Consider the following 24,060-nt stretch of genomic DNA (forward strand, 5'->3'; position numbering starts at 1 on the left):
GCCTCTGTCAACACTACTGCCAGCCTCCCCACACATCCTGCATGAGCCCAAGATGTCCCTTGCGAGGTTTCAGCTACCCTATGCTCTGTAAGGATTGGAGATTGTTTCTCAGGGCTCAGGTATACAGGACATTGGACATTGAAAAGTTTAGTCATAAAACCTACTACTACCGCAGCTTCTCTAATGGGCACCTAGTACCCTGTTATAGGAATTCATACTCTTCACAGAGTGTCTGGCAGGCCGGGCCCTCATAGTCTAACAGCAGTGGCAACCACAGTTCGTGACAAACGTGCTCCGTATCGGTTTTTGCTTCTCATCCTTGACGGAGGCCAAGCAAACCTTTCTGCCTTGAGCTATTTGTCACACATTTTAGTGATAATTTTTGTGAGAAGGAGAATGATTGCAAGTGATGGATGATGTGAGCTGTGACAGCCCAGAACACAGTGAGTGAGTAAGGGCTGAAGAATGTGAGTGGGTGTGAAATGGTGTGTATGGAGAGGTTGTCTTCTCCATTCCAACTCTGATCCCGTTTAGGGAAAAGCACCAAAAGGAAGGGCCCCAAAACTCATTTAAATGAAGTTTACATAACTTCTGGCCAAGTGTTATATGGGAAAACATGCTTCCTTTCCATCCTATCCAAGAGTCTGCCCGCAGAAATGCAGTCATCAATTCTAGAAATTTGCCCATTAACAGGAAATACACCCATTGATATGAATCTAAGACATTAAATGTAAATCCACTTATCTATGATCTGAAATAAAGGGTATTTTCTGGGCTTGATTTGCATTACCAAGATAAAAAAGCACTTCAAGGCAGATGTCTGCCTTACTCACTTGACATCCTACCAATGGACAAATGAACTCAGAATGTGGCTTGTGTATAAGTCTTATACCATATTTACTCCTTGGCCTTTGAAATAATCAATTTTTTTTTTTTTTTTAGACAGAGTCTTGCTCTGTTGCCCAGGCTGGAGTGCAGTGGCACCATCTTGGCTCACTGCAACCTCCACCTCCTGGGTTCAAGCAGTTCTCCTGCCTCAGCCTCCCAAGTAGCTAGGACTACAGGCGTGTACCACCACACCTGGCTAATTTTTGTATTTTTAGTAGAGTCAGGGTTTCATCATGTTGGCCAGGCTGGTCTTGAATTCCTAACCTCAGGTGATCCGCCCACCTCAGCCTCTTTAAAGTGCTGGGATTACAGGCCACCACATACAGCCTCAACTTCCATTTCTTACAGAAGGTAAACCTTATTCCAATCTCACTAAGGATTCAGCTACAACCTTTCCAGATAGCTGAAGCAACTAAGAGGTCAGGCCTTCTGGAAGTTTAAACACTTCTTAAGAAATGTGCCTTTCAGTGCCCCAGGGATCCTGGGTTTACTTTGCCACTTCTTGCTTTTCCTATATATGTAGAAAAGCCACAATGCACCCCACTGTTGGCCCATCTGTAATGTATATTCCTGCTTATACAAGATGGCCATGGAAAGTTATTTTTAGTCATTGTTTGGAATGACTTTATAAAAATGCTTTGCATTTTTTAGCAAGACCATCATATAATTGTTTAAGATCAAGTATAACACATAAGGTCACCGGAGAATTTGAGTGCATGTTATCCAAGATAGGATGGTAGAGCTCACATTACAGAAATGTAGTGTGAGAATAGTAAGGAGTTGTTTAATAGAAATTGCACACCCAAGTGTAATGAGTGTATGTGAATGTGGAGAAGTACTTTCTGTACCTGGCCACACAGTTTCAACCAAATGATCCCAAATAAAACAGTGGATGTTAACTGAATATCCAGGATTTGTAAAGTTGTTTTCTTCTTGATGACTTTGAGATCTCTTTATTTCTCAGTCTTCTTCTGAAATAAAGACTGACTACCTATCAATTATAATGGACCCAGATGAAGTTCCCTTGGATGAGCAGTGTGAGCGGCTCCCTTATGATGCCAGCAAGTGGGAGTTTGCCCGGGAGAGACTTAAACTGGGTAAGATATTTGTTCAACAGATTCATAAACCTATACCGAGCACACATTACATGAAAAACACTGTGCTTTGAGAGATGGGAAAGTAAACTAAACCTGGGATTCTACCCTCCAGCTGCTCACAAACTAGCAAGGGAGATGGACACAAAAGTAAATAATTCCAATGCAATGCTCAGATAACAGTACAAGGTGACAGGCAGCACCTGTTTGTTCATGCAACAGTTATTAGGCACCTTCTCTGAGCAGCAGACACTGGTCTAAGCCCTGGAGACACAAAGGTGCTTGCATCTCTTCCCTCAAAGGGCTCAGTCTGGAGATAGGTGCAAAAGTGGTAAGTGAAGGGGGATGGAGAGAGAGGCATTACAAGTACACGTACTCTTACATAATGAAACTGTTGAGGGATTAGAAATATGTGATCCAGAACATAATTGAGGGTGGCAAGGAACAGCGAAATCAAACATTTTGTGAAAGAGTTGGTGCTCTTCAAAGCCATGGATCAAAAAAACCCTCTGCACAAATCCACAAATTACATACTTTGATTTTCCTGGGAATGTCCAGAACGAGTAGAAAGCCCTAGAGGAGTCCTTTAAGTTTCACTTTTGAAGAGCAAAGACTGTTGTTTTCCAGGTAGCGCAGATGCTATAAACAGCAGACAAATGTGCCTTCCCGCAGCCTACCTTCCAGTTCCTTCAGCTCAGACGTCACAAAGCCCATTAATCTCCAGCCTCTGGTACTACAAAACAATTGGAACCTCAATTACTCCTACCCAAAATGTTTGGATTGTGGCTTCTGAAAGTTTTCCACTCACGCCTGTGTATGCCAGAGTCATTAGTAGTTGGAACTAAGAAAACAGATTGTGGATCCAGTGTTCTTGGAGCTTGTCCCTCTCAGTGTGGAGAGCCTGTTGTTCCAAATTCAACAGTATCGTCCCTCTCCTTACATGCAAATGATACAGGGGTGAGGGATGTAGCGGGCAGAGAGGGGAAAATGGCGTTTGTTTTTCTCTTGGGCCTTGAAATGATTCTGCTTACACTGAGAAAGGACTGGCCTCAGGAGCGTGTTCTATTTGGCTTGGGGAGGAAACTTGGAAATCAGTTAAAAGCTGGAGAGACAGGAGAAAGCCAGCAATGGCTGTGGACAGGAGGAAAAAATCAACTACATTTAGAGTAGTTAAGGGCAGGTGGCACACTGGATGAGTTCCTTCTGCAAGTCTAAATTATATGGCAGCTAGCCCAGCCCCTCAGTGACCTTGGCAGGAAATATGGGATAATTTTCCCACAATCACGAGCCATTCTCAGCCCACACTGCTTTTCAGCATTATTAGTCATAATCAGTATAGGACACATGAGCTTTCTGTCCCATCGCTTCATTCCTTCCTAGTATCATTGTGATCCACACCACATCACAGATTGCTAATCCTTCTACCAGAATTCCCCTGGGGCTCTGTGGGTTTAAATAATCCCATTTCAGGAGAGTCTCCTTGTTGAAGATCATTCTTATCGCTCTTTTCCTTTCCAGAGTTGCCACATGCTAGGATTTGGCTGATGTCCATTTGAGTGTCTCTGATGGGTGAGAAAAAGTGTGTCAAGTCTGCTAATTTTGTCTTTCAATACAGAGTGTGGCTGCAAGGCCCGGAGGTACACTCCTCTGACTGATTAACGTGGGAGCAAGGAGGCCCAAGACTTGTTTATTTCTTAAGCCAAATAAATGACAAAGTAATTTGAAGTAATGTCTAGCAACTGAAAATAACCCAGATTATGTCCAGATAGAGAGAAAAGGCTGTTTTAACTGGCAGTTATACTGGGGTTGTAAATGTAGAGAAATACACAAGGTTATATCTGGTTTCAGCTGTATCTACTTGTTGGTTACTATCAGCAGCCCTAGTGAGTCGGGTTGGAATTTATAGTACTTAATAGATGGATGCAGTTGGAGGTTGGGTCAAAGGTGTTGCTACCACTAAAATTACTGAAATCCAAGAACAAAAAGAATCTTAAAAAAAAAAAAAATGATTCCTCACTAACCCATGGGAGGGAATTCAGCTTCTATAAATTTATCACAGAAGTTAGGAGATAATTCAGCTCCTATATATTTATTATAGAAGTTAGAATAGGCTGGGTGTGGTGGCTCACGCTTGTAATCCCAGCGCTTTGGGAGGCTGAGGCGGGTGGGTCACCTGAGGTCAGGAGTTCGAGACCAGCCTGGCCAACATGGTGAAACCCTGTCTCTACTAAAAATACAAAAATGAGCCAGCTGTGGTGGCGCGTGCCTGTAGTCCCAGCTACTCAGGAGCCTGAGCCAGGAGAATCATTTGAACCCAGGAGGTGGAAGCTGCCGTGAGCTGAGATCACGCTACGGCACTCCGGCCTGGGCGACAGAGAGAGACTCCGTCTCCAAAAAAAAAGTTAGAATAATGTTCAACACTGCATCTTTCTATTGAAAAATAATCAAAAGTCAGAATTACCTAATATAGCAAACAATACAGGGAGTCGGGAGTTTGGCAAGTGAATGGTGCCTGGGCTGGTGCTGCCTCTTGTAAGACCAGCTCTGAATGCCAGAGACAGCCCAACCCATGCTGCCATGCACTCTCCCCAGAGTGTCCAGGGCCCCTGGCCAGTCCAAGACATTCTTGGAGGAGATTCCAATATCCTTGCATTGTATGGCAATGACCTAGCACACTTCCGAGCTAGTTAGTGGTATTCCAGGAAACACTGAGGAGAATTTTAAGGGAAAAGAAAGATCAGGTGAGGTCAAGTCTGATGCAACTGGGCTCCCCTGAAACTGGAACCATGGGTCTGCAGAAGGATTCCAACACATCAGATGATTAAGGAGCCCATAACAGCTTCATGCTGTTTTATGAGGCAGCAGTCGGCTTCCAAGAGAATAAATGAAAAGACTGAGGGAAGCCAAATGAGAGCCAGTTTATTCTCACTGGTAAGAAGCAAAGTCCCAAACACTTGTTAAAACAAAGTGTGTTGTGACGGCTAAGACGGGATGTGGGGGCTGAAACCATGGAAAGTGCAAAGGATGCCACCTGCCCCAAACATGCAAGGGTCTTAGGAGTGTGAGGAGAAAAGATCTGGGTATTTCTCAGGCTCTGGACACTTTTCTTTTTAGATGGTAGAAGGCATTGTGGAAGAAAAACATTGATATTTTATCCCAAATAAAGCAAGGAATAAACCTCCAACCAAAATGCACCAGTTTTTACTAGTATAGAGAAGGCATATGCCAGCTCTGTTCCCACACTGGATTTTCAGATGTAGCACTTTCAGGATCCACTGGAGGCTCTTTTATTTCAACTCGAGGGTCCCCATCCTGGTCTATTTCTTCAACAATTTTACGCGAAGAAGGAAGCAGAGGCTGTAGCTCTGCCCGTGTTGCATGCTCTGGGAGGAATGTCATTTAGTAATCACCACAGGAGCATGTTTCACAAAAAGAGAAATGTGTCATCTCTCCAGTGTTCCCTCCGAATGCAGAGCACGTCCCTGCGGACAGCCACACAGAGGCCCTAATAATGACACTGGTATAACTGAAATTTTCATACATCCTAACTGGACACCTGGGGTGGTGGGTAGTAGAAGACATTAAGCAGAGCAAGGTAAAGACATTTTTGTCACTGAGTAGTTGGGCATAAAAGTAGAAAGGTTCTAATATGAAAAGGAAGAAGCAAAGCTTCATTACAAACTACAAGAAACTTAAAAAAAATGTCCTTTGGGGGAAACGGAGTGGAGTATGAGGAAGGAAGGGAGGAAAGAAGGTTCATTAACTGAAGGCACATTATCAGACGGGTCTAAGAAAGAGCACTTGGTTGGGAAAGGAGGGATTGTGTTAAATTAACACTCTAACTGCCAGGATTTATAATAGTTTTAACCAACCAGTGGTATTCTGTCATTTCCCCTTCCCCCAAGAAGAGCCAAAAAAAGACTGACTTATTTCACTTACTCTTCTTTGGGTATATCATGCTGGAGGTGCACCATTTCTCTGGGTTCTATTGAGCTGTTTCCTGATGTGCAAACGGAAGTTCCCTGATATAAAAGGTAGCTTAGGTACTCCAGGGAGTGCCCTCCTCAAAGGGCATCAATCTCAGGGTCTCCATCCCATTGGCCCCTCTAGTTACCTATGACTAGGAGACTTGCTTTGGGCATCCCACACATTCCTGAACACCACTCTCCATTCTGCAGCAATATTTAGTAATAACAGATAGCACCAGGCACCAAGTTAGGTTCTGGGAAGATTCAGACATGGTCCTTGCCCCCTTGAGTAAAGGGGGGCAAGGACTCCCTGGCTCATTCTAGGATAGGGAAAGAAATATATTAACAGTCATTATAGCATAGCATCATGGGGACCATGAAAGGAACCTTGCTTGGTTATTGCATTTAGCAACTACCGCTCTGGGGTTGAAACAAATCACTGCCAGTGGTTGACCAGGCTCCTGTGCTGAACCTCGAGGATTTGTAATCTTCATCTAAGACACATTAGAAAGACTGGGAATATTTTGCCTGGTAGGGAAGTCGGATAAATGACTTAGTGATTATTTTAAAGTTATGAGCATTATTATAATCCACAGTAGTAACCACCATTTTCTATTTCTCCCTTTTTGCTGAAAACACATGAGAGAAAAATGACTGTAAATGGAAAAAGAAAAAGAGCTTAGGTTCCACACAGGGAAGTCTTCTTGGTCATAATGTTATTAAGCAATGGAAAAAACCACACGGGACTTGGTCCCATCTCTCCTACGGGAGGACACTGTGGAAAGGAAACTGGATATCTACCTTCACTGAATGCCTTCTAGGGACTTACTCTATCTTTGAAGGATGTGGGGCCTCAGGAACAGAGTTAAGAGTTGAAAGGAAGAGACTCCAGAAATAAGTCCCTTATTTTGTCTCCTTTAGGGTCAGTTCACTGGAGATTCCATGCCTCACATGCACACATAGGAAAAGGCATTTCCTTCCTGAAAAAGACTTAAACTCACCCTATTGCCTTGGCAAACAAACCAGTGTCTTCTCTTCATTATAGGCAAATCACTTGGAAGAGGGGCTTTTGGAAAAGTGGTTCAAGCATCAGCATTTGGCATTAAGAAATCACCTACATGCCGGACTGTGGCTGTGAAAATGCTGAAAGGTATGTATGCTGTAGTTTGGCTTTCAACTGACCCATCACCGTTTTGCATTTCCTAAATATTGGTACAAGTTAGATATAGCCTGGGAACAGACACAAGCTTTTTCTGCTCAGGCCACATAATTTTCTTCTACTGCTACAAGGCCTCTGCTCACGAGTTTTAGATTAGGCCAGCATGAGCTGAGAATAAACCTTGTAAGTGGAACAATCCAGCACTGTCCACAGGAAAATGATCTCTGTCACCTCAAAGGTCTTTCTCTTCTCACATCACAGATTGTAGACAACAAGGGAGTTAAGCCCATTGTAACTGCAGGTTCAAATTTTGGCATGATCTACTGTGATGTTGTCATGGAAACTTAGCAGCACATCCTAAATCCCAATGGCTTTGCTTGGGCTTGACCTGACTATAAAGTAAAACTATAAAGCTAGAACAATTGAGTTGATCAGAACTCTAAACTATTTTACACTAACTACCTCAGCCATAAAACATTTCCTCCTTAGCAGTTTAAAAACCTGAGTTATCTTTCTAGTGTTGAAAGATACTACCACTCTGTGAAGCACTGGGAGGTAGAACCAAATCACACAGTGACTTATGCCCAACACCAAAGACAGATTGAAAATGAAAATGAGCGAAAGTTGTGTAAACCAAATGTCTCAAAGACTCATAGGTCCTTTACAGTGTAGAAAATACTTCGTTTCTTCATCTGTAATGGAATTTTATGATGCTTCAACTCAACAGAACTGAAAACTCAAAAAGCAGCTTTTAACTTTCCAAAGTCTCCAGGATATTGCTGGGAAATTTTGAAGCCTAGCAAGCTGTGAGTCCAACTACACAGGTACCTAGTACAAGCTCCAGGAGAAAGGCCTGTTTGCTTAGGGAGACTTCAAAGTTCTTAATCTTCTAGCAATAACTCCATTATTTCAAAAGCCCCATGTAAATATATTTTCAACTTCAAAAGGCTGTACTTCTCAAGAAAAAACTAATAAAACTCTGCAAGGAACCTGCCAGTTCTACTCTGAAAGTAGTCTGGGAAGGAGTTTGGTATCCACAAGTTAGAACTTTTGTTTGGGGTAGACTTCCCAGATGAAGGCAGGTATTTCTGTCAAAATAGAGGCATGCTAGCACCCTCCCCGTGAGAACCCCAGATTCTGAAGAGAAGAGGCATCAACATGTCTTCTATGTGCGAAAGCACCAGACTAGATACTTTCACATATTAGGCTGAACCACATGAAACGGCCATTTTTCTTATTTCCTCTCAACAGCTTTGTGAGGTAGACATTATGATCCTCAGTTTGCAGATGAGGAAACATGGCCAAGAAAGGTTAAAAAGCCTCTGCAAGGCCACACAGCTGCTCAGTGTAAGGGTTTGTGTGCGAAAGTCTTCCAGCTTTGAATGCAGTGCTCTTTCCTCCACACCAGTGTGCCACAAAAGAGGGGCTGCAGAGACCTGGCCTCCTGGAATTGGCACACTGCTCCAAAACCCTGAAAATGATCCTGGCCTGGTTTATAGAGGCAATCCAGTATCCAACCTAGAGATAGGTGGAAACTAAATCTGAAAGCAACTGTTTCCTCAGCTCGTCCCATTTCTCTGCTTGCTGCCACACATTGTCCTCTAGGAGAGGCAGCTCTGATATCCACACTAGTCTGTTGTGGGCCCAAGATAACACCTGTGGCCCTGCCTATAAATACAGCAAGCTGAACCAGCACCTGGTTTTTTTCCTCCAAAGAGGAAAGGGTTATAGGGAGATGAATGAGTTTGAAAGAAGATTCTGACTTGAGATTTTTTTTTTTTTCTAAGAGACAGGGTTTTACTCTGTCGCCCAGGCTGGAGTGCAGTAGCATGATCATAGTTCACTGCAGCCTCTGCTTCTCAGGCCCAAGCAGTCCTCCCACCTCAGCCTCTCAAGTAGCTGGGACTAGAGGCTCACACCATCACACCTAGCTAATTCAAAAAAATTTTTTTTTGTAGAGACAGTATCGCCATCTTGCCCAGGCTGGTCTCAAACTCCTGGGCTCGAGCAATCCTCCTGTCTCAGCCTCCCAAAGTGCTGGGATTGCAGGCGTGAGCCACTGCACCCAGCTGAGATTTTTTTAAAAGGCTCAGAGAATCTCTTCTATGTAATACAGATTGCGTGTGCAGGGTCTTCATAAATGCCTTTTTTTTTTTTTTTTAGCCATCAGCATTGATTGTAAAAGACTGCCAAATCACCCACTCTATAAAATTCCTTAAAAAAATTTCATTCAGCTTTCTTGCTTAAATTAATTGGCCATCTGATTCTGGGAGATACAAAAAAGGCATGGCGGTGGCTCATGCCTGTAATCCAGCACTTCGGGAGGCCAAGGCCGGCAGATCACGAGGTGAGGCATTTGAGACCGGCCTGGCCAATATGGCAAAATCCCATCTCTACTAAAAAATACAAAAATTAGCCAGGCGTGGTGGCGGGCACGTGTAGTTCCAGCTACTTGAGAGGCTGAAGCAGGAGAATCACTTGAACCCAGGGGTTGGAGTTTGCAGTAAGCCAAGATCACGCCACTGCGCTGCAGCCTGGGTGACACAGCGAGACTCCATCTCAAAACAAAAGCATAAAGTGAAACAAAGGCCATAAGTCAAAAGCTCTTTCAAAGTGTCCTTGAGCAAAAATATTAATCTTTTTGGGCCTTATACTCATGCCTGAAATGAGAAGAGTAATTTTGTTTATTTATTCCAAAATATTTGTTGAGCATCTACTATGAGCCAGCCCTAACCCCATGCGCAGGCTTTGGAGTTTATCTGGTTATTATTAAAAATGATTTGTGCTTATGAAATACCATGTTGGTATCTACCACAATGTTAAATGCACGTACCTCTAACCCACTTCCAGGACACTGTCCTACAGAAACACTTGCATGTGTGCACAGAGATTACACACAGACTATCACAGTATTATTTGCAATAGCAAAAAGACTATAGACACTCTAAATGTCAGGGACACCATTAATCAATTAAAAAGAATGGGCCCACATTGGCCACCATTAATGTGGTTAACCTGCTGGGCGTTGTGGCTCACGCCTGTAATCCCAGCACTTTGGGAGGCCAAGGCAGGTGGATCACCTGAAGTCAGGAGCATGGTGAAACCCTATCTCTACTAAAAATACAAAAATTAGCCAAGCATTGTGGCACACACCTGTAATCCCAGCTACTCAGGAGGCTGAGGCATGAGAATCGCTTGAACCCAGGAAGCGGAGGTTGCAGGGAGCCGAGATCGCACCAATGCACGCCAGCCTGGGCGACAGAGTGAGACTCCGTCTCAAAAAAAACAAAAAGAAACAAAAAGAAGAGAAAAAGTCTCTGATTTATTAAAAGGGGGGAAATAGATGTTTTAAATAGACTATATATATATGTATATATATGTATATATATGTATATATGTATATATGTATATATGTATATATGTATTATATGTATATATGTATATGTGTATATATGTGTATATATGTATATATGTATATATATGTGTGTATATATGTATATATGTATATGTGTGTATATATGTATATATATGTATATATATACATATATATGACCTCTGATTGAATATACGTATTTATAAATGCATAGTAAAAGGTCTGAACACCAAACTATTAACAGTGGCTGCTTCTAAGAAGGCAAGTGGGTTGGAGTGGCTTTCACTTTTCATCTAGATCATTTTACTCCGTATCTTTTTATTCCAACTCATAGTGTTGAAATATTTTACAGCAAGATTATTTGATTTTTATATTTCTAAAAATAATTTAAAATTTCTAAATGCCTTGCAAATTAACTAATAAGAACAAACAGAACACATTCAATTTAGGCTTTAGACTCTGCTAATTCTTAGACTGATAATGCTTATCTCTGTGATTGAAGTTGAAGTCAGATGCTATGGATCCTCACAACCCAAGATAACCCTGTGAACTCCAGAGAGGACAGGGTTACAGGGAGAAAATAACACATTGCAAAGATGTTTACAAAAGTAGCCATTTTGCCCTGGCAGGCCCCTTGTGCTCCTTCTCTGTGACTCTCCAAAGGGAGAAGGTGAGAAGAGGGAACGTGGAGGTGTACTCTCTGCCTGGTGGGTTCTTGCTGCACCTGGTTCTGACAGAAGGGAAGCCTTTGGAAGGCACTTTCACGAGGTGCCCAGCTCTGAGTCAGCGCATTGCTGAACAGAACTAGGTCCACCAAGAGGAAATGTCCAGTGACTAACCCCACTACTGTGCTTGGCCTTACTGTAATCAAAAGGATGTTGGCTCAGGAGGGTGGGAGTAATGAAAACAGTCTGGAGACCTGGCCTTTCTGCAGAATGTGGGGAAGTTAGTGAAGCAACCGGCTGAGCATTGACAAACAAGGAGGGCAAGAATGCCGCCTCCGGCGGAAGGAGCCCCATTGTCCTGTTGCCCTGACTCTTCCTTGCTTCTCACACAGAGGGGGCCACGGCCAGCGAGTACAAAGCTCTGATGACTGAGCTCAAAATCTTGACCCACATTGGCCACCATCTGAACGTGGTTAACCTGCTGGGAGCCTGCACCAAGCAAGGAGGTAATGGAGAAGGGGAGGGGGGGCTCCATCTTCCCCTGCACAGGCTGGAAGAACAGTTCTCTGCCTTACAGCTCCTTCTCCCCCGCACTGTGCTTCCTCGCCTCCAGGAAAACGGCCTCCCTAATAGCTCTGGAAGAAACAGCTTGTGCATCTACAGAAGGGTGCTCCCATAAATCCCTTCCCTGTGCAGTTAATTAAGATTCTGAAGAGGATTCCCTTTTTGATCTCCTTCCACAGGCTCTAGGCCAAGCAGAGGGCACTTTTCTCTCAGGATGGGTTTGAAGGAGTGTGGCCAGAGCCAAGGTAAAAGGTAGAAGGTTGCATATTCCTTGAGGCTTCACCTAAAGGAATGAATGAATCACTACTGGTAGGGTCCCAGGAGGAGGTGATGTGGGGGCCCTTCCCTCCAGATCCACCATGCAGAGAGACCTCACCCAAGGGGGTAGGGACAGAGCTGTGCTTTATGATTAAGAGCTCCAGCATGTTGTCGCAGACCTTTCTTTCCGTATGGCAGGGTTAGGACTTGAGAGTAGATGTGTAATCATTGTTTGAGCCAGCAAGGTGCAAAGAACTGTGCATGCTGATGTTTTCCCCAGCTCTCAACAGAGGTAGCAGGGATGAAGGGTAGCTGGGGAAGACAATCTGCCAGGGGCGGAGGTGGTTAGAGAGGAGCTAAAGGCTGGGGAGGCGAGAAAGAGTCGGAGGGACCTCGACGCGGCCCCGCCTGCTTCTCCATCATCCCCGGATAACGTTTTATCAAGTTCTCTGTCGTGGCAACTTCATTCTGTTTGCCTCAACTTTGCATCTGTAAAACTGATCAGGGATAATGAGACAGCCTACCCTCATGTGCGACCGTCAGCTCCGTGCAGCCGGACACCAGCATGGAAGCCCCTCTGAGGAGGGTGGCTGGACCCCAGGCGGGAGCCGAGCTCTGCGGCTTCTGCCGCCGTAGAGGGGACATACAAAACTCTGGAAGCAACTTCCCATTCTGGAGCCTAGGGGGAAGATGAGATGCTGTTAGGATTTCTAGCGTGTTCCTCATAGTAAGAGAAAACCACTCCACCAGGACCAGCCCAACTTCTGCAAGACAAAAAAAGAACTAGTGGCTTCTGGGCTCCCGGCATGCCCTGGGCAGCGGCTGGTGAAGCAGCTCCGGGGTCACTCCCCTTTGACCTGGAAGTGGTCCTTGCTTTGTGGGTTGCATGCCCAGCCCAGGCATGCAGTGGAAACGCATGGCAGGAGAGAGGAGGCCTTCAGAGCACCACATGGGCCCCACAGTGCAGCTGGACTTCCTTCCCAACCCTCTTGCTTCCTTCAGACCGGGGTCGGGTTGGCAAACCAAGGTCAGCCTGTGAGCTTAAAATGGTTTGACCTTTTTAAATAGTTGGGGGAAAAAAATAAAAAATAAAAATAATATTTCATGACATGAAATTGTATGAAATTCCAATTTCTGTGTTCATAGTTTTCTTGGAGCACAGTCATACTTGTTTGGTTGTTTCCAGGCTACAAAGGCAGAATTGAGTAGTAGCTCCTTGATCTGCAAAGCCTAAAATATTTACTAGCTGGACCTTTACAAGAAGAGTTTGCCGATCCCTACTTTAGATCCTCTGGCAAGCCCCAAGGCAAATTGCGCAGACACTGCTGGGGAGAGACAGCCAGGTAGCCGTCTCTGCCCCTGTAGGGAGGGAGGAGCTGCTTAATAGTTCCACGACTGGTGTGACAGTAACCAGAAGCTCCTCTACTCTCAAGGGTCTGGTTAAGAGGCAGGGAGGCTGGCTTTTGCCTCTCCCCTCCTCAAAGGTATTTCTGTCCTTCTTCTAATCTTTTCTCTCTAATGCTTCTGCACTGCCCCCCACCTCCATTTTTTTTTTTGTATTTCAATTGTATTCTTTAAACCCCTTCTTAGGTTAAACCGAAAAAGTCACCGTATTCATGGGCCTCTCATCCCTAAATCGCATCCCTTGGCCCCACTAATACAAAGGCTGGTTGGTTTGAGGTTTCTCAGGCAGGCTGAAGGCTGGCAAATGGCTGACTGGCTTGGTGTGGCTGAGCATGAGCATGTGCTGTTTTGGCTGCAGGGCCTCTGATGGTGATTGTTGAATACTGCAAATATGGAAATCTCTCCAACTACCTCAAGAGCAAACGTGACTTATTTTTTCTCAATAAGGTAAGGATTTTAAAAGTTGGAGGTTTTTAAAGATAGCAATGAGTTTTCATTTAGTCTGTAACAACATAAAGCAAGAGAAACCTGTATTGTTCTGTTAATGATTAAACTTAAAACTCAATCTCTGCTTCTTCCCCTTTTTTCATGTTTTTTCCCCCTGATAATCTGTTACACTCTAGTGTGGATAGCACAGAGAATCATTTGATCCCTGTGTGCGTATGCAGCCATAATTGGAGAGTAAATCTACTAGCCACTTATCTAAATATCTAACAATAACTTTCTTTCTCCCGGTATATATGTGTGCATGTGTATATACACGCAAACATACATACACTAGTCACTTATTTCTTTAAGGAAGATAATAGTTAATATAATTGTCTCCATTTATTAGGTTAGATTTTGACTAAGGCTAAATCAACTGAGTGACTTGTACAATCAGCAGTAGACCACTGATGTGGCCGGGGCCAAAAATCATTATCTTTCCTTTCTACTGCCCTTTCTCCCACTTCCTGACACTCTCACTACCCGTGTCATCCCTACATATACTCTGAACGAGCCTTATCATTAAATAAAAGCTGTGTAGTAAAAGGAACATGTGGACCCAAGACCTAAGGGCAAACAAGGTTTAAAAGAGATTATTGGGCTGGGCATGGTGCCTCACGCCTGTAATCCCAGAACTTTGGAGGCTGAGGCAGGTGGATCTTGTGAGGTCAGGAGTTCAAAACCAGCCTGGCCAACATGGCGAAAACCCGTCTCTACTAAAAATACAAAAATTAGCCAGGCATGGTGGCCTGTGCCTGTAATCCCAGCTACTAGGGAGGCTGAGGCAGGAGAATCACTTGAGCCTGGGAGGAGGAGGTTGCAGTGAGCCGAGATCATGCCACTACACTCCAGCCTGGGCAACAGAGTGAGACTCTGTCTCAAAAAATAAAAAAAAAGAGAGAAAGAGAGAGATTATTGAATGGAGGAGAAATAATTTACTAAAACTTTGCCAGTGTGACATATGGCACCAATACTGTGTCCTTCTCTGAGCTGAAGAAGTCCAGGGGACAATGATTCAACATTATTAACCAGTAACCAGCAACACTGTTGATGAACCCATGTAGTGTGGTGGTTAAACATTGAGACTCTGGAATCAGACTTCTTGGATTCAAATCCTGTCTCTACTTCTCATGAAATCTGGGAACGCAAATTACTCAACCTGTTTCAGTTCCCTCATTTATTAAATGAAACTTATAATAGAATCCAGCTGATGGGATTGTTGAGAGAATAAATATCTCTCAGTTAAACATTCAATAAATGTTAATCATCACCGTCACCACCACCGTCATCATCATCATCAACATCATTGACCTACTAAGATAGAAAAATTGGGTGAGCCCAACTTCGTACCACTGATCTACCTGGTGGATAAAATGTCTGAAATCCAAGAATGATGCCCATCTTTATAATGTGGGCAAGAATCTTCACACACAAATAAGAACCACTGGACAGCTGGCCAATTTTCTCATACCTCAAACTTTGATCTAATCAAAGACAGAGATGCTCTACGGGACAGGCAATAAATGCAAGAACATCATTTTCCCCAGGTTTGTCAGGTCCTCTAATAATTAGAACCTTTTTTTTTTTTTTGAGACAGAGTCTGTCTCTGTCACTCAGGCTGGAGGGCAGTGGTGTGATCTCAGCTCACTGCAACCTCCGTTTCCTGGGTTCAAGTGATCCTCCTGCCTCTACCCTCCCAAGTAGCTGGGATTACAGGAGCCTGCCACAACGCCCAGCTAATTTTTGAATATTTTGGTAGAGGCAGAGTTTCACCATGTTGGCCAGGCTGGTCAAACTCCTGACCTCAGGTGATCCGCCTGCCTCAGCCTCGCAAAGTGCTGGGATTACAGGTGTGAGCCACTGTGCCTGGCCTAATAATTAGAATCTTGAAGCTGAAAGGGATCTTTGTGATCAGTTGGTTCACACTCGCAGGCTGTAGATGTGCTCAGAGAAGTCAAGTGATTCGCTTAAGGACGCACACCTACCATGAGGTGAAGTCAGAAGGAGAAAGAACTCAGCTCTCTTGACTCCTCCTCCACTGCCTTTTCTGTGCACCACACTAAATAAGGTGAAAAAAGCATAAGAAAAAGTGGAAAGTGGTGCCTTGGGCTGAGGGCAGTACAAATTCCCCTTAGTACTGAAATTTTGGACTGGCTTCAGGAAGAGCTAAGCCAGCAGAATACCCTAGAGACCTGGGCAGGATGGAACGTTTGGGTTTGTGCGTCCTTTGTTTTGAAGAGTTTGCTTCCTTCTCTGGCTATATTTAATGATTTGCCTCCCTGTGCAACTTGGTGGAGCTTAGTGTTTTTGTGGAAAATCCATGGCTGTCTTTCATATTTGGAAGATAAAGGTAAAGGAAAGACAAAACCAAAAGGCTAAATTGAAAATGGAATACTTCATTTTCCAAATAAATTAACTGGGATCCTTAAATATGGTTTGTAATAAATTCACTATATTCTGCCAGAGTCCCAAGAGTTCAGTAAATTACCTTTATTTAACAAAAGTGATACTGATAAGCAAAGCTGAATATACAATTGATTGGGAGTCAGGAAGGGAGTGAGGGAGCCTGAGTTTTGGTCCTTGGGGATGTGCCTAGGCTGTGACTTTTGGGTGCCGTGGGGAAGAAGGCTGCCCAGGGAGAGTTTTCATATGCAGAGCCCTGAGTGAGCCTGTGGAGCATTTTTCTCCCCATGCTATTGCCAGCGCTTTCTCTGATGCCTTCTGTCCCACAAAGGATCTTGTGAAAAATAAAATTCCAGTCCCCAGCTGAACAGAATCCAATAAAACTGCATTGTGGAAACACAATAACAAATAGTGAAAGTCTTTACCTGCCCTCAGGTGGGTTACCTGCGATGGCAGTGGGTATTCACTCTGAGGCCTGCCTCCCTCTGCAACCCCAGAAGGTCTCTTTTCAGGGGCTGGGAACCTTGGTGCCCTTTTGGCTTTTAGACTAGGTTAGGGCTGTCCCTCCTGAAGCTTTCTCCCAGTGCTCTGCTTGCTCCCACTGTGCCCTCTAGTGGAGGGATCACTCTTGCTTTGTGACATTTCTAGAAAAGCCCAGGAAGGATGGGGTAGGCGGATTAATCCTAGAACTGCCACACCATGCAAATGGATCAAGGGACGCCACTGAACCCCAGTCTCTCTCCGCTTCTGCCTCAGTATTGCTGTCTAGCAGAATCTAGGCTACAAACATGGTCTGGTTATAAAGCCACTGAAAGTGCTAGGTTTTAGAGTGTCATAGTTACTAGATGAATTACAAAAGCCAATAAAAATCTTTTCTGGTTTCCCATGAACACCCAGAACTGATAACTCCTTTCCTATGAATCATAAAATAATAGTATAATAGAGCTTTTCAGAAGAGGATAATGAAACTCAGAAAAGTAAGGTGACTTGCCCAAGATCGAATGATTAATAGAAGAGCCAAATGAACCAGGGCTTGGATGCACAGTCCAGGGTGAAAGGCCATTGCTACCCTTGTTAGGATCAAACTGTATCTTTGTTTTGAATGGAAGAGAAAAAAAGCAATGTCCATGTTCCCTCCTTCCCCAGAGAAACCTGAGAAATTGGTAACTATAGCCTTCTCTTATAACTCCTCCTAGGGATTACAGAGTGAAGCACCAAGCGCCCTGGGGATCCTTTCCTCTCAGTGATGTCATCCTTCACAAGATGGCGTGTGGCATGGAAAAGTGGTTAAGGGCACAGATGTGGGCATCGACCAATCCTGGGTTCAAGCTTTGCTTTCTTTTTTTTTTTTTTTTTTTTTTTTTGAGATGGAGTTTTGCTCTCGTTGGCCAGGCTGGAGTGCAATGGCGTGATCTCGGCTCACTGCAATCTGCGCCTCCTGGGTTCAAGCAATTCTCCTGCCTCAGCCTCCTGAGTAGCTGGGATTACAGGCATGCACCACCATGCCCGGCTAATTTTGTATTTTTAATAGAGACAGGGTTTCTCCATATTGGTCAGGCTGATCTCAAACTCCCGACCTCCCATGATCCACCTGGCTCGGCCTCCCAAAGTGCTGGGGTTACAGGCGTGAGCCACTGCGCCCGGCCAGCTTTGCTATTTATTAGCTGCATGTGAATTTGATTACTTTACTTCCCTGAACCTGTTTCTCCATGTATAAATAAGAACTACTTCATAAAATTGTTGGAAACATTAAACAAGAAATGTACCTAAAGCTTTTAATATACCAGCTCACACAGAGTAAGCATTCAGTAAACACCCACCACTCTTAATTTTTTTTTTTATCTGATCTAAGATGCTGTCTAGAAGCCCAGGCGAGAGCACAATAGACTCTGCAACCCCAGAGGTAGTCAGGCTCCTGGATACCGTAGGGCCCCTGTGCTAGTTCACGATCCATTTTGAGAAGTGAAACGCTCTCATTTCTCATCAGGCGATTGCCAGTTGAGGGACTGGTTTCCCGCTGCTGTGCTGGAGCTCCTTTTTACCTGGGTCCTTTTTGGTCTGTTCAAAGGATGCAGCATTACACATGGAGCCTAAGAAAGAAAAAATGGAGCCAGGCCTGGAACAAGGCAAGAAACCAAGACTAGATAGCGTCACCAGCAGCGAGAGCTTTGCGAGCTCCGGGTTTCAGGAAGATAAAAGTCTGAGTGATGTTGAGGAAGAGGAGGGTAGGTATTAATTCCTTCCTGTCCTACGCGCTGAGATATTTTTACAACATACTGTGCATCTCTGAAATTTTTTTCTTATTTATCACTCTAATAAACATCCGTGGGAGACTCGAATGATAATGTCTTGAGGAGATAAGATTTGAATTAAGATTATTTACAGAGTTACTAATTATGACAGGGAACTGTATCGTTTTCTCCCCTCAGGCATTTTCGTCTTAATGGATCATCCCCCGGCCCCCATGCTTGGATAAAATGGGCTGGAGGCCTGGAAAAATCTCTGGTGTTCATGTTGAAACTCAAATACTCTTAAAAATGAACTCTGATCTACTTGTTGGTTTGTTTTATGTTGTGCTAACCTTGTTCCAATAAACTGGGATTTGGTGGTATAACAAGAGCCATTACAAACAGTTACGATTCTAATGCTTTCCAGATTCTGACGGTTTCTACAAGGAGCCCATCACTATGGAAGATCTGATTTCTTACAGCTTTCAAGTGGCCAGAGGCATGGAGTTCCTGTCTTCTAGAAAGGTCAGTCTTGCTGTTCACTGTTTTTCTTCTTTGCCAGGGCTGGTCACACACCTTTGCTATAAATTCATTTTTCCTAGTATTTGCTGATACCTATGTTCTTAAATGTAGAACAAACACCACTGCAAGTGCCTTAATTTGCCAGATATGAGGAGTTTTGAGAATGAGGAGTCCGTGGATACCAGTGGATAGAACTTAATTCTGGGGAAAACTCACAGGTTTCAGACTAGACAAATCTGGCATTGGCTCTCCACAGTACCTTCTGGCATATTTTCAAATCTGGCCCAAATCTCAGAAGACATGACTTCATAGGAGAGCTACTATTAATATAGCCATATGGGACCCTCCCACAAAACTGCAGCTGTAGAAAGATCTCATCTTGGCAGCTCAGGGTAAAAGGCTATGGGGAAAGTTCGCCCACTGGTAAATTTAGATAACCAGCTTCGCTGATCAAATAGTAGCCCGGTGGATTCAGAACATTTCTTGACTTTGAGGGCTTGGGGACCTGTATTTATAGAGAGGCTCTTCATGTTTATGGTAGCTCTGTGTGCACTGAGAGGTGCTCCCTTCACAGCATGTGAAATGGATTCCCAAATTAAGATTAATGACACTGAGAGGTGTAGGAAATTAGTTGGTTAGGTTAAGGAAATGCATTGATTATGCAACTGTTCTATTATAGTGCATTCATCGGGACCTGGCAGCGAGAAACATTCTGTTATCTGAGAACAATGTGGTGAAGATTTGTGATTTTGGCCTCGCCCGAGATATTTATAAGAACCCCGATTATGTGAGAAAAGGAGATGTAAGTCAGTTTGATGTTTATTTGACTCATTTATGTCCTATCACTTTTAAACCAAAGACTTGGTAAATATTTACACTTCCTCAGCTATAGTCCCTGAAAACCATCATTGGTTTTCTGTGAAGACAAGCAGTCCCAATGAGCGGCATCCCAGAGAGCCCTTGTGTAAGGCTCAGAAAGGCCACTGTCTCCTGGTTCTTCTCTTCCCTAATGCCTGGCCTCCCACCTGTCCTTTGGGCAGCGCTGCGTGAGACTTGCTAACCTGAGAAGTGCTTGGTGGGGCCTGAGTGAGACCTTAGCATTACCTTCCTTTGAATCCTGAGGGAATTCCTTGTACCACTGAAAAGAACAGCCTGGACTCTTTCCCTCAAATAAACCCAGATGATTGATTCAGCAGGTGTATCTGTGTCAGGAAAGGGCGGGGAAGACTGTCAGCAGTAGCTGACTATGGAGAAGACTGTTCACCTCCCGTTGCCTTCCATGCCTAGCATCTCCCTGCTGGCTTGCACTGGCTTCTCTTCCCTGCTTGTTTTCAGACATAGTGTTATTTTTCACTTTTGTGGGTGACCTCCCATGTCCTCCCTTCTCCTTAACCCTCAGCCTATATACCCTGAGGTTAGTTAAGCTTATGTCTGGGAGCCAATGAGTTACAGTAGTGGTTCCCAGCTTAATTGAACATACATATCACCTAGAAGGCTTGTTACGCTACAGTGGGCTGGCCTAACAAGCCTTCCACCCCCCAGAGTTTCTGAGTCAGTAAGTCTTGGGTAGAGCCTGAGAATTTGCATTTCTAACCAGTTTCTAGACCAGGGGTGTCCAATCTTTTGGCTTTCCTGGGCCACACTGGAAGAAGAAGAGTTATCTTGGGCCACACATAAAATACACTAACACTAACAATAGCTGATGACCAAAAAAAAAAAAAAAATTGCAAACAAATCTCATAATGTTTTAAGAAAGTTTACGAATTTGTGTCGGGCTGCATTCAAAGCTGTCCTGGGCCACATGTGGCCGGCGGGCCATGAATTGGACATGTTTGTTCTAGAAGGTGCTAACACAGCAGGTGCCAGGACCATACTTTGAGAGCCACTGCACCACAATCTGTTGTATAGAAGGAAAACATATGACTTCACATTGATCCTTTGTAAAAAAAAAAACAAAAAAAAAAACAAAAAACAGACTTTCTCTGGGCCCCTGGTCAGGAGAGATGGCATCAACCTTCATGTTAGTCCGCCCCTCCTTTCTGTTCGTCTGTATCTGAGTCAGCCTCCCTGCCCCTCCCACTTCCTTCCTCCTTGTCTCTCCTTTATCCCATACCTCCCATCAATCCCCATCATCTAAAGTGGTGAGGCCTAACTCACTGGGATTCCTGCTATCTGAAAGAGAGGAAGATTTGTCTACATGCTTGAAAACCAACTGTATATTCTCTTTCAACACTGACTTCTTTCCTTCTTCTCTTCTTTCTGATGCTTTTGCACACTCTCGCTATTCAGTGACTTTGGAAATCTTGTCTTTTTGCGTAGGAATGCTTTCAAAATCCTCCTTCTTTGGAAAAATTCTTGGAAACCACCACCAGTTTTCAGGGTATCTTCAAATTCAGATCACTCTTTTCCTTTTCCAAGCCCTGAGTGTCCCTGTGGAGTGCAGGCTTTCTTTGTGGGGGAGGATTTTTCACAGAGCCATGCAGATAAGGACATGCTGAACACATCAGAGGGGCTTACTGAACATGTACTGCTTCATCGGACTCAGCATAGCGCTCTAGCTCCCTCTTTTAGCGTAACACTGCATACTATGGTGTTCTCTATGTTAGGAAACCAGAGCTGCTCTAGAAAATGATTTATGGGCCCCATGTTATCTGGGAGGTGACCCCATGGACACTTGGGTTGAATGTGCTTTGTTTTCATGCCCTTCTGCTCAAGGCCCCCTTGCCCTCTTCTAGACTCGACTTCCTCTGAAATGGATGGCTCCTGAATCTATCTTTGACAAAATCTACAGCACCAAGAGCGACGTGTGGTCTTACGGAGTATTGCTGTGGGAAATCTTCTCCTTAGGTAAATTTGGGAGAAGGAAGAGATCAAACAGCCCAGAAATAAATGTCTGCATCTTCTGCTGAATGTCCTTTGGCTAGACAGCCTTTAGATTAGCACCTACTGTAACAAAAAACTCTTAGGGTGTAATGGGTCCATGTAGAGTCTCAGATGAGTAATGGCGTACGCATGTCTGCCCTCTACTGTAAAAGGGCTTTATATGATCATGAACAAGGTCAGATGGGTATAAAGTCTGAAGCCGGGTTTATCTTTTTCTGTACTTGGCCCAATTCTGTCCTTTTCCAATTCCTCAACACCCACACCTCTAATGCCCTTACCCCTTCCCTCCCCGCATCTCCCACCACCTCAGAATTTCTTCCCATAACAAGCTCAGCTGCCCCAGTGAGGAAGGTGTTGTTAGAAACAGGAGACCTTTCCAGTGCCTCTGATATTAACACATAATATGGCTCTGGACACTGGTTCATACAGGATGAGCAATAAAGAACACTGGTTGTATTTATTCTGCTTGCAATAACATCCACTATGGGTGGCTAGAAGCCCTGTTCAAAGCACACAGATGCGTGCAGAGCCCACATCTGCTTGCAGACACACAGTGATGATCTGAGGCCTCCAAAACTCAAGTTCTAGCCAAGAGTCTTTTGGGCTTTGCCAAAAATTTGCCTTTCACAGCAAATAAAAGTCACCCAGTAACATCCCTGGTTTCCTGTAATGTGTGAAAATCATTCCCCTGCTTTCGATGACAGGCACCTGTTGCTTCCAGTCTTTGAAAGCAGCTTGGCGGCTGCAGTGGCCCCGCAATGACACGGTGCCAGCACTGCACGTCTCCCAGCTGCTTCCTACCAGCAGTAATCACTAGAAAATGCAGACAAACAAATGCTGAGGTAGATGAGGCTGCAGGGCTAGAACAAGAGTGCATTAGAAGGCCTTGCTACCCCCAACCCTGGCAAGAATCCCCTAAAAGGAAAGGTTGCAGGGGAATCCTGGACAGTAAAGCTGGCAGAAGGCAAAGCCTAGGCCTCTCTGGCACCCTTAGGTCTGCAGACTCCTGACCACGGGCAGCCCCCACCCCACTCCACTCCATTCAGCCCAGCCCTGGAGCCCAAAGCCCCCTTCCCTCAGGCCTGTCACAACTCCTAGAGCCCTGGTACTATAGAAAGTTTGCAAGAAAGCGAATTAAAGTCATTCCCACTCAAGTGTGAATGATTCCCATGTAGCCTATCCCAAGCCTATTGGCTTTTTAAAAAGAAACCCAAGCCAAGTGCGGTGATGGTGAGCACCTGGAGTCCCAGCTGCTCGGGAGGCTGAGGTGGGAGGATTGCTTGAGCCCAGGAGTTCGAGGCTGCAGTGAGCTAAGATCATGCCACCACACTCCAGCCTGGTGACAGAGGGAGACCCGTCTCTTCAAAAAAAAAAAAAGCTCACTAACCCAAAGGATGGGTCTCTAATGATGGGACTTCTTTAGAGTTACTTGTGGGGAGAAGGCAAGGACGCTTCAGACGACACCCCTTCCTCTGACCACACAGGCAGGAGTAGCCATAGGAATGGCCTCTGGGCACCAGGTACCCTGCACCATGTGACTACGCAACCAAGCAGGTGTCCTTAGCAAGGATTTGCTGAGCTTCTCTGTATGTTGTACTGTACATTGAGATGTGTTGTAATCCCTGGGAATTTATTACTAAAACGTCACTTTAAAGGGAGGAAAGAAATGCTGAATTGTCCCCTCTTGGTCTTTTGTACCCTGAAGCCATAACAGGCCCTGTGTTTTCCACATTGTCTCCCGCAGGTGGGTCTCCATACCCAGGAGTACAAATGGATGAGGACTTTTGCAGTCGCCTGAGGGAAGGCATGAGGATGAGAGCTCCTGAGTACTCTACTCCTGAAATGTGAGCCCTTGGTGCCCTCTGCTCCCCATCTGACAGCTCGCTTTTCACCAGGGCGTCCCTGAGAGGGGATGTTTTATGGATTCTTAGAGTCCCAGTCTTGGAAGATGCCAAGGTTCTTCTTTCCTTTAGAGATGCTCCCCTCAGCCCGTCAGGCCCAGATATGCTGGGAGTGTTTTCTTGCAGTGGGGCATGTGGCCCTACCTATTTCCTGTCCTGACCACTGACATGACTTTTCAAGGGCTCTAGCTGGAAACTGAAGTTAGAAATTCAGTTTCTAGGTATGAATCCAGGCAAAACAAACAGACCACCCAGGAACTGAAT

General features: G+C 44.6%; 1 protein-coding gene across 1 annotated transcript in view; it reads left to right on the forward strand.

Annotated features, from left to right (window-relative positions):
* The window catches only part of FLT1 (fms related tyrosine kinase 1), a 195,722-nt gene that overhangs the window by 154,595 nt on the left and 17,067 nt on the right, over window positions 1-24,060 (forward strand). The window contains exons 17-25 of the mRNA XM_003270218.2: window positions 1,853-1,985; window positions 6,996-7,100; window positions 11,540-11,653; window positions 13,732-13,820; window positions 18,331-18,487; window positions 18,918-19,015; window positions 19,692-19,814; window positions 21,748-21,859; window positions 23,640-23,739. Of these exons, the coding sequence (XP_003270266.1) occupies window positions 1,853-1,985; window positions 6,996-7,100; window positions 11,540-11,653; window positions 13,732-13,820; window positions 18,331-18,487; window positions 18,918-19,015; window positions 19,692-19,814; window positions 21,748-21,859; window positions 23,640-23,739 (1,031 nt within the window). The remainder of the gene's footprint in view (window positions 1-1,852; window positions 1,986-6,995; window positions 7,101-11,539; window positions 11,654-13,731; window positions 13,821-18,330; window positions 18,488-18,917; window positions 19,016-19,691; window positions 19,815-21,747; window positions 21,860-23,639; window positions 23,740-24,060) is intronic.

Source organism: Nomascus leucogenys, chromosome 9 (assembly GCF_006542625.1).
Source record: "Nomascus leucogenys isolate Asia chromosome 9, Asia_NLE_v1, whole genome shotgun sequence".
Lineage (NCBI taxonomy): Eukaryota > Metazoa > Chordata > Mammalia > Primates > Hylobatidae > Nomascus > Nomascus leucogenys.